General features: G+C 36.0%; 1 protein-coding gene across 4 annotated transcripts in view; it reads right to left on the bottom strand.

Moving 5' to 3' along the window:
• Nucleotides 1-14,584, bottom strand: part of LOC306845267 (RIPOR family member 3) — a 37,755-nt gene that overhangs the window by 10,673 nt on the left and 12,498 nt on the right. For 2 of the 4 annotated variants that reach the window (XM_079377968.1, XM_079377970.1), the window contains exons 2-11: nt 10,160-10,268; nt 5,713-5,862; nt 5,543-5,621; nt 5,394-5,417; nt 5,202-5,255; nt 4,953-5,102; nt 4,675-4,738; nt 4,552-4,586; nt 2,861-2,986; nt 2,105-2,250 (exon numbers count right to left, since the gene is read on the bottom strand). In XM_079377968.1, the coding sequence (XP_079234094.1) occupies nt 2,105-2,250; nt 2,861-2,986; nt 4,552-4,586; nt 4,675-4,738; nt 4,953-5,102; nt 5,202-5,255; nt 5,394-5,417; nt 5,543-5,621; nt 5,713-5,862; nt 10,160-10,257 (926 nt within the window). In that variant the 5' untranslated portion in view covers nt 10,258-10,268. Of the gene's footprint in view, nt 1-2,104; nt 2,251-2,860; nt 2,987-4,551; nt 4,596-4,674; nt 4,739-4,952; nt 5,103-5,201; nt 5,256-5,393; nt 5,418-5,542; nt 5,622-5,712; nt 5,863-10,159; nt 10,269-14,584 lie in introns of all 4 variants that reach the window. The other 2 variants (XM_079377967.1, XM_079377969.1) reach the window with 1 other exon arrangement.

The following is a 14,584-nucleotide window of genomic DNA, read 5'->3' as shown; positions in this document are numbered from 1 at the left end:
ATCCCACTCCTAACCCTGAGTGTCCCTGAGTCTCCTATACTTACTCTTACCCTACAAAAAACTACCACCCAATGCTCAAAATGACTTCCAAGTTGTTGTTTTTTTAAATTATATTTTTAAACTTGCGATAAAAAAAAGTGTTTTTTTTTTTTAAGAAATTCAAGTTTTATTCAGCAAAGAATTCGCATAAAATTTATCAAAATGACAGTAAATACATTTACAATGTTACAAAAAATGCTGTTAAATAAATGCTGTTTTTTCAATTGATCAAAGAATCCTTCCACAAAATATTAAGCAGCTTAAGTGTTAACATTGATTATAATATTAAATGTTTCTTGAGCAGCAAATCAGTATATTAGAATGATTTCTGAAGGATCATGTGACACTGAAGACTGGAGTAATGATGCTGAAAATTCAGCTTTGCATTACAGGAATAAATTACATTTTAAAACATAGCAAACACTAATTTTAAATTGCAGCAATATTTTATAATATTACTGGTTTACTGTATTTTTATTCAATAAATGCAGTTTTGATAAGCATCACACACTAATTATTTTAATTTAATTTAGTTATTTTTTATTAAATAATTTATAAATGTTATACATCAAATTTAATATTTAATAATTTCCCATTAACACAATTCATTTTAATCTAACTTTCAAGCTAAATTGTGATTGGTATTTTTCCCTGTGTTTATTTGCATACTAAATTTAAATAATTGTTATTTTTCTGAAGTCAAAATAAAACAGCATTCACGTGTTTTTTTGTTTTTTTTTACATATACTTGCTGATATTTAATGTTTTACTCACTAAAGAAGAGAGAGGTATCAAAAATGAATAAAACTCACTCAGGTTCTGATTGCACATGATGTGTGGAGTGGCAGTGTGTGTTTGTCATCATTGCTTGATGAAGAGTGACACTGCTAACAGAGACTAAACAGAACCAGAGGAAATGATGTGATGACAGTGAGCTAACACACACATAACACACACACGGTCACAGCAGAGCGTGGAGATGCTGAACAGACTGTGAGATGTGTTTAATTTAGTGACGCTGTAAAAAGAGGCTCTGAAAAATCGTTTCCACCTGGACTGTGTAAAGAGCAGTGTAACTGGATCGGTGTGTGTGAGAGGGATGGGGCAGCGATGGACTATTTATCCATCTCTCTGCAGTCAGCTGGTCTTCCACAGCTGGTGTTTGTTAGCCGATAGCAGCGGCGCACTTACAGGGGGTGTCTTTGTGTGTGAGATCAGTGTCTTGTCTACTCAATAACATGAACAAATCTTAAAATATGCTGCGAATAGCAATCCAGATGTTAAAATATTAAACTAACCGTAACGGCATCTGAGCTTTTCCTACAAACTCTTCACTGTAACTGCATCTAGTATCTTTCTGTACTGTTTTAAGTGCTATCAATCTCTTAAAAAAGCAAGGACCATAAAACCAGTCCACTTTTGCGCTGCAATCCAATTTTTCAGAAGACTTACTGAAGCTGTTACTTGCTGATAATCTTGCCCTATGAAGGCCTTTCTCATTCGCGGTTCTTACAAATGTGATTTTTTAAGATGCTTTTTAAAGTCTCTTATGCTCACAAAGGCTGCATTTATTTGATCAAAAATACAGCAAAATATTGTGAAATATTATTACATTTTAAAATAACAGTTTTCTATTGTACTGTATTTTAAAATGTAATTTATTTCTCTGATGCAAAGCTGAAACTCCATGATCCTTCAGAAATCATTCTAATATGCTGATTTGATGTACAAGAAACATTTCTTATTATCACCAATGTTGAAAACAGTTATGCTGCTTCATTTTCACATTTTTTCAGGATTCTTTGATGAATAGAAAGTTCAAATTAACTACATTTATTCGAAAAAGAAATAGTTTGTATGAATGTAAAAGTAATTACAGTTACTTTTAATCAATTTAATTCTATATAAGTACTAACTGTTCAAAAAAACTGTAAAAGTTGATAGAGTTCGGTGTCACTGACAATAAATAAAGTCAATAATGTCTTAAAATGCCCCATCAGTCACTTTCAAGTATTTTGCAGCTCATTTAGCACTTCTTAAATGTTTGTGTGCCTTGTAAACTTACTTCCAAACCACCTCTAGCTGTAGCTTGATGGTTCCCAGCTCTGTAATGTCCACAACCATCATCTGCGGCCGTGCTGTGAAAAAGTCCGCACTCCTGCACGTTACCATGCCGACCAGGATAGAGCTTAACCCCTTGACCTCTGTTACCTGCAGGACATTTCAGAAAAGCCTTCAGATCCAGCAGATGTTGTTAGCTTGACTAGAGTTTTTTGAGGGAAATTATTTGTTTAACCTTTTGTTTTATCATGTATGGTGGCCCAAAGGTCTCCCAGGATGGACTGTACTGTTGGCACTAACAAAAACGTTGACTCCATCATTATGCTGCGGTAGGTGTTTTTTTTTCTTGGTGGATGCTAGGGTGGTCTGGAAGTCTAACTAATTTGGAATTTTATATTTGAGATCTGATTTTGAATGACAGGAGTTTAAAAATGGACAAAGAGGATTCATCGTTTTCATCTGTAGTAGTTTGGCTCGATGTCTATATTTTCAAGGATGGAATCAATTTCAGACAATCAAAACTTTCATAAGCGTTATTCCACTGGTCCAAAAGCTTCATAAAGTCTGTTAAACATCTCTATCGTTTTCTCTCAGGGGTTTGTGGGAGGTTTATTGTATCATATGACAATCTATTCAGATCTAACAAACAGTATAAGGACAAAAGCCCTGGAAACTTCTGTCATCGCAACCCCCACAGGTGACCTCGACAGGAAGTGCTGTTTGCTCAGGTGTGCGCGTGAGTATAGGTGGACTTGCTCACCTTAATCTCAAAATTCCCGTGGATGTGAGGGAGGAAGACCATCTCTTCTTCATCCCACAGCTGTCTGTCATCCGTCTGGATTCTCCCTCTGATTCTCCACCTCTGTCGGCCCAGCCGGATCAACACCTACACAAAATGAGACGCTCAATGTGCGTGTGTGTGTGAGACCCCAATGAGTATTTGGACATTACACTACCGTTCAAAAGTTTGAGGATGTATGATTTTCTCTTATGTGCACCAAGGCTGTATTTATGTGATCAAAAACACCATAAAACAAGAATATTGTCAAATATTATTACAATTTAAAAGAACTGTTTTCCACTTTAGGGAATTTTAAAATGTAATTTTTCCTAAGCGACTGAATTTCATTGCATTATATATCAAAATATCAAACCAAGTGGCATTAATTTTAACTTTCCCCTCCATTGACAAAATTTTCTGGATTTCCATGTTTTCACTGTTATACGGTAGGAAGCGCTATTATACATTTTCTGAAAGATACTGAATGTCTGGATCAAAACACAGAAGAAGCAGAAACAAGAAATCACATACGTAAATATGCAAAATAATGCAATTGTCATTCAGCATGTAAATCAAAACGCAACCATCGTTCTGAATCTGGTTCAGAGATCGTCTTTGACAATCAGTTTTGTTCAAAATGTTGCTTTTCGTATGAAACTTGCCCACATTCAAGTGTTGATAGAAAATAGTGCATGAAGCTAGAATAAAGGACTTTGTTTTGTTTAAAAGCAGAGGCTCTGTTCTTTGTTCAGATATTCTTATTAAAGCAAAATATTCTGGGGGTCATTTCGTGAAAATGATCAAAAATGCTGGTGGTGGCTGCCAACTTTTTTTAAAACGCTGGCAGGGAAAGAGTTAGAGATAGCAAAAGCACACTTTACTAGCAAAATATCCAGCAAAAAAAGTACTTTGAATAAAAAGCAGTAGACGTGGTGTTCAAAACCAAGAAAACCTGTTGAAAATGTTTTGAAACATCCATGTCTATTGCGATCAACTTCATAAAACCACTAAAAATCACTCTAGGTTAAACGTAATAAAACACTTCTGGGTTTAAGATAATGTTTGCATATATTTTTATATCAAATGCAATAAAATTCATATTCTTTGTCTTAATTTTTCAAATACCTTTTGGGGTGACTGCATGTGAATGTGTGGTCTCGTGCATGAGCCGGCTGACGGCTCCTGAGACCGCATTCCACTGTGCATGAAGTCATTGGAAACCTGGCCTTAAAAATTTTATCTGCATAGCTAGTGAAATATGTCATTTCTGCCTAATATTTTCACATAAAAGAGCAATCATGCATTTGTGTCTATCACATGCAAAAACAGCAGTGAGCCTCAGCTTAAGAGTGATGTTTTGGGGTGGAATGCCTTCACATCTTTATTACTTTTATGCATTAAATGTATAGATCATCATCCTTTATTGACCCTCATGCCCATATGGCTTTCTTTCTTCCAGCCATATATGGAGCTTTTTTGTAATTTTGGGAGATCATCAATATTCATCCTCATTCACTTTCATTGGAAAACAGCAGCATGAACATTGTGCTAAATGTCTTCTTTTGTGTTACACAGAATATGGAAAGATATACAGGTTTGGAGAAACATGAGGGTGAGTAAATGATAACAGAAGTTTAACTATAGTAGGACGTTGGGTTAAACCTCCTTACCTCATACTGATCTCCAGGGCAGAGTCGAGCAAATCCTATCAACCCTGCCTCAGAGAGAAGAGAGAAAAAATGAGCTGGAGTAGGATGTTTAGGAGACTCCGGCATATGTGAGATGCTGTGTACCTTTCATTTTGATTTGCAGCTCGCCCAACAGGATTTCCAGTTCTCCTTCCATTGCACACATATCCTGCAGGTATAGATGAGTGTGAAACAGAGATGTTTCTGAAGTGAAATGTTTGAATTTACGTAATAGGTTCTTTTTAATCAGTGCATTGACTAAAATTGGCTGGTCGGGATGTTGTTTTCGAGCCACAGTGTTTATGCTTTTTGGGAAAACGACCACACAAATGACTTCCTTATTGTTTGTTTTGTGTGTGTATGGTGTCCAAAAGAGACTTCACCTCCAGGCTGTGTCTGTGGTTGCGGTTCAGCTCCAGTAGACTCTCTCTAGACTGTCGTGAAGACGGGGACAGAGAGAAAGCTCTCTTCATGTTCAAAGCTCCTTGGCAGAGCCGCCACTGGATACAATAGGACTCATACAGCTCTTCAACCTGTTGACATCCACATTCACATGATACAGGTTTATTCTTAGCACATCTGACTAATGTTCATATTTATAACCAAATTAAAGTATTTTCAAGCTGTGTTACCTTACTAATTTGAAACTCAAGGCGCCGTATGTATCTCTCTAAGGCTCTTATCTCCTGTTGTGTGCAAGCAGAATATAAAATAGCATTACATTTTGTAACCTTTGGCTTTAAATGCAATTTTTAATAAACTGTATGGTACAAATATTAACAAAAAAAGTCTCAAAATACGTTTTTGTAAAGGGAAAAACATACCTTCTCCAGGTCATAGAAAAAAGCCTGAGGAATGAAGAATATAATTTTGTATTAATTATTTTATATTTACATTGACAAATAATGTAAAAAATAAAATAGATTAGGGCTTAAGACTAGAGTGTAAAGCTATTCTCAGTAAAAAGTCTCACCAGTCTGGAGTTCCTCTTTGTGTCTCTCTGCTGGGATGACAGGAAGTCCAGCTCTGTTTGATGGTTTTCCAAGTAGTCCCTATATGAGATGAGATGACATTAACATTCACAAGACTAGTGTGTGTGGTGCATGAGCCCATTCATTTCTCTGCTGCAATAACTGCACATACTTGAGCCCTTTCCTCAAAGCCTGGAAGATTCTGTCCACCTGCTCAGGCTGTTGCCCCCAGACGCTGCTGCCCATCCGACTCGAGGAGGGCATTCTGGGAGATTTCCCTGCTATGACTTTTGTGCGGAGAGAGCTACGAGCCGATGAACGTCTGTGGGATGAGATGGAAAAAAGACTGAATTATTAAATAAAATTGTGTTATATATAAACTATTGTAAACGTTTGACTTAAATTGATTTTTTTTAGACATGAATACTTTTGTTAAACAAGGATGCATTAAATAAATCAAGACATTTTCAATGACAATGACATTAAAATTCAAATGACAATAAAGACATTTACAATGTTGCAAAAATTATATTTCAAATAAATATATTACATATAGCATATTTCTATTGCAAATAAATGTTGCTCTATTGAAATGTTGTTCTTTTGTTTCTTGAACAAAAAAATCAACATGAATCAAATCAAAAATGATTTCTGAAGGATCATGTGACACTGAAGACTGGAGTAATGATGCTGAAAATTAAGTTTTGCATAACAGAAATAAATTACATTTGAAATGTATTCAACTATAAACAAGTTATTTCAATAATAATAATTCACAATATTAATGCTTTGACTGTATCTTTGTTCAATTAAATGCTTTGTTCAGCATAAAATACTTTAAAAAACATTTAAAAATATTACCAACAGCACACCAAAGAACAATCTTCATCTCTCAAAAGAACCAAATAATAAGTTTATAGAGTAAGCTGTTCCTTTTGGCCTTTTCTGAACCCAAAATTGAAGTTCTCAAGTGTATGCAATGATTGGAAGACATTGCATTGCAATTTCTACACTTCATTAAATAGCACACAGTGGTTTTCAGCTGGCCAGGACAATAAGAACAGCTTCTCTATTACAAAATTAGCACATTAGAATGCTTTCCTAAAACAGTGTTTTCTTATAGTAATGGCTGCTGAAAATTATGTTCTTAAGATTGCATTGCAGTTATTTCAAACTATAATAATCATTTTGAACATTAATAATGTTTTTGAATGTATTTTTGGAAAATTAAATAGTACTTTGGTCAAGAGAAGTATCAATATCTTTCCAAAACCAACATTTACTTTAGCAATTCCAACAGTAGCATATGTTTTTATATTCTGAATTTAATCCTCATATCCCATTTTAGTTACACCCACAATATAATCTACATATTTCGGCCATGTTCTGACAGTGTATGCTTACACAGCATAACAAACCCAATGACTCTGCAATGTAAATAAACTGTTCTCTTAGGGAAGGCATTCCTCAGCGCTGCACTGGGGTCACTAATAACACAAGCTCTGGCTCTCACATCAGTATATTCCTTCCTGTCTCCATCACTGACATGTCCGCTGTAACTCGAGGTCCCTCAGTGGACAATGTCACATGTGACGCCCTTTTTCTCAGGAATAAAGAGCTTTATTTTCTATGCTCAGCCCTCGGCACCCTAACATACTTTCAGTGTATTATATTGTAAAAGTATGTATTTAAAATTAAAAGTATTTACCAGTTGGAAACAACTTAATTGACTGTAATTCATGTTTTTTGCTTACACAAATTAGTCACTGCCCAACAAGGTTGTACACAGTCTCAAGATGAGTAATCTGGAATTTTGTTTTAGTGAAAACCCACATAAAAGTATTGACATAAAGTGCTCATTTTGACTACGCCCAACTGCAAATAAAGGTTCATCAAAATGGGTTACAAAACTGGGAAAAAATTGAGAATGTTCATGTATTTGGATTAAGTTCAGAGGTATTAATTCATCTCAGAGGTTTTTGCTTTGATGCAACCTCATGCTTTTTCCAAAAAAAACAAAACATTTTTTTTAGTCACTAAAGGACATACTTAAAATTAGTGGAATTTTCTAAAATTCCCAATTATTTAGACCTATAATTTAGGTTACAAAATATCAGCACGATAACCACAAAATGATACACAAAAAAAACTATAAGAAGTCAGTTAGCCCTCATCCTGATGATGAAAAAAAAGATTTTCTTAATTATTTGGCAGTGTTGACAAAAGTAGAGAATAGAGATACACTAACCTTATCCAATCAACAAAAGTCAAAAGAATGGTTGAAATCTGTTGCTTTATGTCCATGATCCATGATCTTAACAGGGTCACAGCTGACAGCTATGATTAATGTGTAGTTTACTAAGCTTAAAAAGCATTTTCTCACAATGCAGTTTTGTAAAGCTTTTGCATTACAATAAAGAGTTTACAAACTGAAAGCAGACGGATCTGCCTCTGAAGTTGTTTTGGCCTTTGTCTGCAATCATTTAGTTTCAATCTTTTACTTGGATGGGAATGCAGGAATGTAGTGTTATTGTGACAAATAAAATAAAAACTTGCACACATGCACGCACGCACGCACACACACACACACAGCTGTGTTTACTTATGTAAGCTGTCACACTGCTCAGATGATGCTTGTACTCGAATCTGAACCGTGCATCCTCTCAAGACCTTTAGTTCTTGAAATAACTACTGCCATTACATAATAACCTATGCTTGTTTACGTTACAAATTGTGTGGAATGCTGAATTAGAACTATATGCAATCAAAGAAAAACCATAGCGAGCTCCCTGCTAAGGCCATATCCTATGCCTCCTAATTGACTGATTAGAGTTTGCTATAAGTATACATAAAAGTACATAAAGACACATATTAAATAAAATAGGTCATTTTTAATTAGATAACATTACTTGAACTTCATCCATACTTTTCATTACTGAATGAAATATACTTATGATGCTTTAAAATGCTGTTTTGGATTTCTTTTGTTTCACTTTACTAAGTCTGGAAATGTTCTACATACTATAAATTATGGAAAATGTCAAGGCAATTGGTAAGATGATGAATTTAGATGCCCAGAATGCACTAAAACAATAAAACCGTACTTGAAATTTATCTGGAACAAGCAGTCAGATGCCAGAGGTAGAAATTATCCTGCTGGGCTTTTATGTTGTTGCCAGTGTCATATTAGTATTTTTATATACTATGATAGTATTTATTAAAAAAATCTAATAAGTTTTTATTTTAAAATTTTCACTATAGTGCTTCTGTCAGTTTTATTAGTTCATGTTTTTTTTGTGAATATTTCTATACAAATTTATTTACATTTCAGGGCCCGTATTCACAAAACATTTTATCTTACCACTAAGAGTTCTCCTGAATCGCACTAAACGATTTTAGCTAAGAGTTTACCTATCCACAAAGCTGCTGCGACAAACTTTTACTAAGGAATAGAGAGAAGTCTTAAGCTATGAGTAAGGGGCGGGGTTTACCTCGTTGCTACGGATGATGTCAGCATGCTTACTAACTATGCACACAGTGATTGGCTGATGGGGGGGGGGGGGGGGGGGGGGGTCTCTGTCAGAGATTTATTCATAGAAATATTGTAGAGCACAATGTTATGTTGCCATATCCAAATAAAGGTTTAAAAATGTAGGCTAAGTGTCACTAATTAAACAAGTATATGTTCAGCTAATTGTCAGCCTCTTACATGTATGCTTATCATAGCGGATATGCATATAAACCTCCTTTTAATTAACAGAGCATAATAATCATGGCTGATAGTAAGACATCCAAACGTAAAAGAAAACCAAACTGGATGCAAGAACAGCTGTTACTTCTTGCCCAACTGGTTAATGATGAGTTGGGATAACCTCCAAACCCTAAAGGTGATACCTTTTTAAAACCTCATTATCGTCAAATGTTTCTAAAATGTTTATATTCTGAGGCAGATTGCCAGCTACAGCCATTTTAGAATAGTTGTGAGTTGGTCTTAGTGACTCCTCTTAGTCCTCTTCGCTACTCCTAACGTTTCACAGATTTAGGAGCTAGTTTTAGCACTAAAAATACTCGTAGAGCAATCATTTAGGAGTCCTAAATTTAGGACTGACACACCCACTATTTTAAACATTTTCTCCTAAATCGGCAAGTTATGAGCGACTTTCGGCCTTAACATTTTTTGTGAATACAGGCCCTGATTTAGTTCTAGTAATTTTAATGCTGTTCTTATTTTAGTTTTTTTTTTTAGAAAAATAGTTTCAGCTTTACTGTTTTGTTTCTTTTATAAAAGAGAAACTACTTTTCTAATTCTAATTTATTTCAATTACTGAAAAACTATTTGTATAGTTTCTAGTTTTACTTTTCGTTAACAATAACACCATGCATGGCTTTATTGCAGGAATGATCAAGACTCGTCCCAAATGTTTTGTGCTCAATTTTGAAAAAAAGACCTCCCCGAGATGTCCTCATAGCATAAATTCCAGAGACCAAGAATCATGCTTTCCATGGGATTCTATGACCACTGCTTTGAGGACATTTATCTTAATAAAAGAGCAAGTAATGCAGTTTGCCGCACAAGGAAACACGTCATCTTCTCTGAAACACAAACCATAATTGCTTACCTTCTCCGGCCACCGAGTGTGTTTACTCCAGTGAAGGAGCGGCTCCGCTGCACCATCCCGCCGTCAGCCGGACAATCAAACTTCAGCTTTACTGACATCTTGCCTCCACCTACAACACACACAAACACAAGAAAAACTGTTAGAAATTGGCTTTTAGTTTGAGTCATAGCCTACAACCAATCACAACTCCAAAACAATGCGTTAAAAGGCATTCAGAACATGTTAGGATCTTGAAAACTAGAAAAGATGAACATGAACATGTTAAACATGAAGCTCCTCTTCACGAATTTCTCTCATTTATCAACTAAGCGGCTACAACTTCAACGACAGCTACTTTAATCTCCTCAATGACAAATGTCCATGTCTCTGTTCCATATCTCCTCATCCCATAATTCCTCTCTCCTCTGTTATTGTACAAGTTTCTGAACATTCCTCAGACGCCCCAAACACCTACAGTGGCCCCAAAAAGACACTAAAAGGTGTCACGAAATGAAAATTCACCCTATCTATCTTCTTAATGCATGTTATGGATCTTACTGTGAAATATTTATCTGTGCATGTTTCATTTTTGCAGTTTTTTGGACCTTGTAATGTTTAATGAAATTGCCATAGTTGGATATTCCAGTGAAAAGGGCAGACTGATTGCATTAGACTGCAAAATATACAAATTATCTGGCATTTGTTTCAAATTAAGAAACAAAAATACAAACAGATCATTTGAATTTGAGTGCAGATGACACTTTTAAATGTGACTTAAGTGTCCAAATGCAGTTTTACCTCACAGCCATTGGCTTTTAAATTCACTTATGACTTTTGCACCTGTTTGGCTCAAGGAAACGTTTTTGTTGACAGTGGCACACAAGAGAGAGACAGAATGGAGAAAGTGAGAGGACGACAGGATGAAGAGGAGAGACAGAGGACAGGAAAGAGACAGAGAGAGATGTCTTGAGTCAGTTATCATTCTCTACAGGACAGTAACTCGTGTTCCTTTTCCTACAAGAGGAAGAGAGAGATCTGTGGGGTAGATGAAGAACTGTGGGGGGTAGATGGGCAGGGGGTTTCAGAGAACCATGGAAACCGTGTTATGACAGCTGCTATCACTATGACAACGTGCAGTTAACCCTGTTGAAAATAACAGCATTTGCAGGTTAGGTATGTTTTGAAGCATGGCTGCTGGTTTAAGCTGGTCACGTGCTGGCCCTAAACTGGTCCTGAGCAGGAGATAGTTGCTTAGGACCAGCACATGACCAGCTAAGGACCAGGTTAAACCAGATCATGACTAGTTACCATCTTAAACCAGCAGCTATGCTTCAAAACATACCTAACCAGCATATGTCAGATTATTTTCAACAGGGAAGGAAAATTTAAAAGAGTGAAGAGTACGTTTTTCATTTTTCCGATGAAAATGAGTGGTGTTTGTCTCTAAAAAAAAAACAAACAAACAAAACAAAAATTGCTGCCATAACTATAGACTGGCATTAAGTTGGCTTGACGTTGGACCTTCGCATTGACAAACCTCAATTTTATTAGATGGGCCCCTCACTCAATTTAAGTCTATTATTTTTTTTCTAGGGCTAGATAAAAATATAGGTTTCCAGTTAATCTGAATATTTATTAAAATGATCTCCATATGCTTCAATATCTCCCAATAACTAGCTAGTTTGCTGCAACGCGTTTTTACAGGCCGCTGTTGAATCTACAACTGCACGTTAAAATAAGTTACAGTTTATATTAATAAAAAAAATGATCTCCTGTCATCGAATTTGACTGATAGCATCGATAGCCCAGTAACGAAACAACCAGTGTTTTTTGCAGTATTTGGTGGAGCAAACTTATCAGCTGCCAGGCAATTATAATAAGTGTAACGCTTAGAAAAGTGATAGCACATCTTATCAACAAGTTTTACGATTGTTTATTTCTGTCACACAAATGTTGCAGTTTTGGGCATGGTACTAATACCAGGTTTTTTGGACATGATAGTGTCATGATTGAGAAAATGCAGAGGCTGTCTGTGTGCTTCACAAAAAGTAATTCAAAAGAATGCTGTTGTTAATATGCCATGAAACACAAGTGTTGAAATGTTGAACCTCCTTTGAGCAAGTGGCGCTGAGGTTAACCAAAAACAGCATAATGTTGTAATTAACACAGTCCATCTGTGTTTTGGATTATTTTTCCCTAAACCATGCAAAAAACTAATTTCATTCTCCAAAAGTAGCTGTGGGCATCCAAATGCAAAGAAAACTGAGGAATTCACTACATCCTTGAGGACATAAACACCAGACACAATGTGTGCGTCCAGAGTAGAAGAGGGAATCTTGTAAATGTTTGGGTTTACGTGTTAACAGATCCATAACAATAGATTATAACACCATTTTAATGAAATTTACACAAACAGTTAAAGGGATAATTCAAGCAAAAAGAAAATTCTGTCATCATACTCACCCTCATGTCAAAGTCATATGAGTTTGAAGCAACATGCTGGTGAGTACAATAATGTCAATGTTTCATTTTGGGTTAACTCTTCCTTTAAGACTGACAAGCTTCAGTCATACATTTCTTTGATAAGAATAATAATCCACTTATTTGCAAATGAAATCTCTAGTTCTGTGCCCATAGTGAATATGCATTTATTTATTGATATGCACACACACATCATTCTCAGTGGGATGCGCAGTAAGGCTTCTGAAATCTGGCCAATCAAAATATTAGTACAAGGATCATGTCTAGCATGAGAAACTGCCATACTAAAACTTTTTTTCCATTTGTTTTTTGGCAGGAGAAAGAAAAACAGAAGGGTGTGGAGGGGAGGTATTGTGGATTGACTGGCTTGAACCGTGATTCAGAGTATGATTGCTGTCATTCCAAAAACACAGAAAAATTTGGCTTGAATTTTTGCAGCCATGTGGGATAATTGGACATGGCATATGCGTTAACACTTACCGATAACACTAAGCAGTCAAGTATGTGAATCTTCCTGGAAACCGCCTGATTGCCATCGATCATTTGTACAGGGGACTCATGGGATTTCACGCCAAAGGGAACAGATAGCTAGTCCAGAGCACACAAAGTTGTGGATCAAGAAAAGCACTGGGTAATGATGGCATCGAAGGGGGGAAGGTTCACAGTCTAGGTCATTTTGGTGGGATGGATTTTGTAGGACGGAACAGGACATAACATATGTCATTTGATATGAAAACTTCTGTAGTTTTACAGGTAATTCAGTGAAAACCAGGTATTTTAGCAGTTATTTTTTATAAACTCTGTAACACAAAAACATCAGCCAAATATAGCCAAACCTTTATGACTTTCTTCTGTGAATCCAGAAAATCCAAACATCAGGTGACCCCACTGACTCTCATTGTATGAATTAAAAAACAAAATATCAGGTTTTGTGTTGCTCTGAAGAAACGACATGAGGCTGAACAAATGACGACAGTTTTAATTTTTTGGGTAAAATATCCCTTTAAGATCATTAGTCTAGATGCTTAACCATGAAACTACCACATCATGTGAGACAACCCATATGAAACTCGAGTCTCAGCATCTTTTGAAGTCCCCCAGCATCTTCTCTCATAAATGTTTGAAATAGAAATGAGTTTTTAATGACACTCATTAACATGCCTGTATGTAAGCTGCCTATTTCCATGACCCAGTTGGGAGTTCAACCTTGATGGTCTGTGCACAAATAGACTGCAACCATCAATATGCATTAACAGAATTTATTTAAGATTTATCACATTGCGCATTGCATAGAACTTAGTCATAACAAGAAACAGACCTAAAATCCAAATATCCATGCATTACAGACAGGAACCAGCTTGGTATGTAGTTTAGTCAGGGTCAGGCCATTGCTTGAATACCAGAGTCTTTCTCCAAAGAGTCTCTAACATGAGAAATTCGAAAGCATTTCCATGTGCATTTATGTGAACTCTACCGTATGTTGTGTATTAAGAGTGATTCGTGAGCTCCTTGATTGCACAATTTTCGTTCTGCCTTTTGTTTTTCATGGTTTATGATTCTGCTGTTATCTGGAACCGAATCTCTGCTGAATAGCGCCTGAGTCATAGACGTCACTCTTAAATAACGTTCACGCAAAGAGATCTCAGGGGGTCTCGGCTGTAAATGAACTCTGCCCCCCTCAGTGCGAACCACATCGAGCTCATACACACCCAAAAACAAACACAACACCCCATCAATCCATACTGGAACAAAGCCATGGATGACAGCACTCAGAATATTAATTAAATAATGTTGATTTGAAGCTTTCTTGTGAAAATTCGTCACCTTTATTCTGCCGTTTAAAATATTATTACCCAATACCAACACAAACCACAAAGCAGGGCTGATGGGAATTTTATGTGGTGCTTACTAAGGCAAAGATCACTAACTATTGTTCATACTTGGGGTTTGGGACCCTTAAATGTA

Source organism: Barbus barbus (assembly GCF_936440315.1).
Source record: "Barbus barbus genome assembly, chromosome: 25".
Taxonomy (NCBI): Eukaryota; Metazoa; Chordata; class Actinopteri; order Cypriniformes; family Cyprinidae; genus Barbus; species Barbus barbus.
Note: the sequence above shows the minus strand (reverse complement) of the source record. Positions and strands in the feature narration are given on the sequence as shown.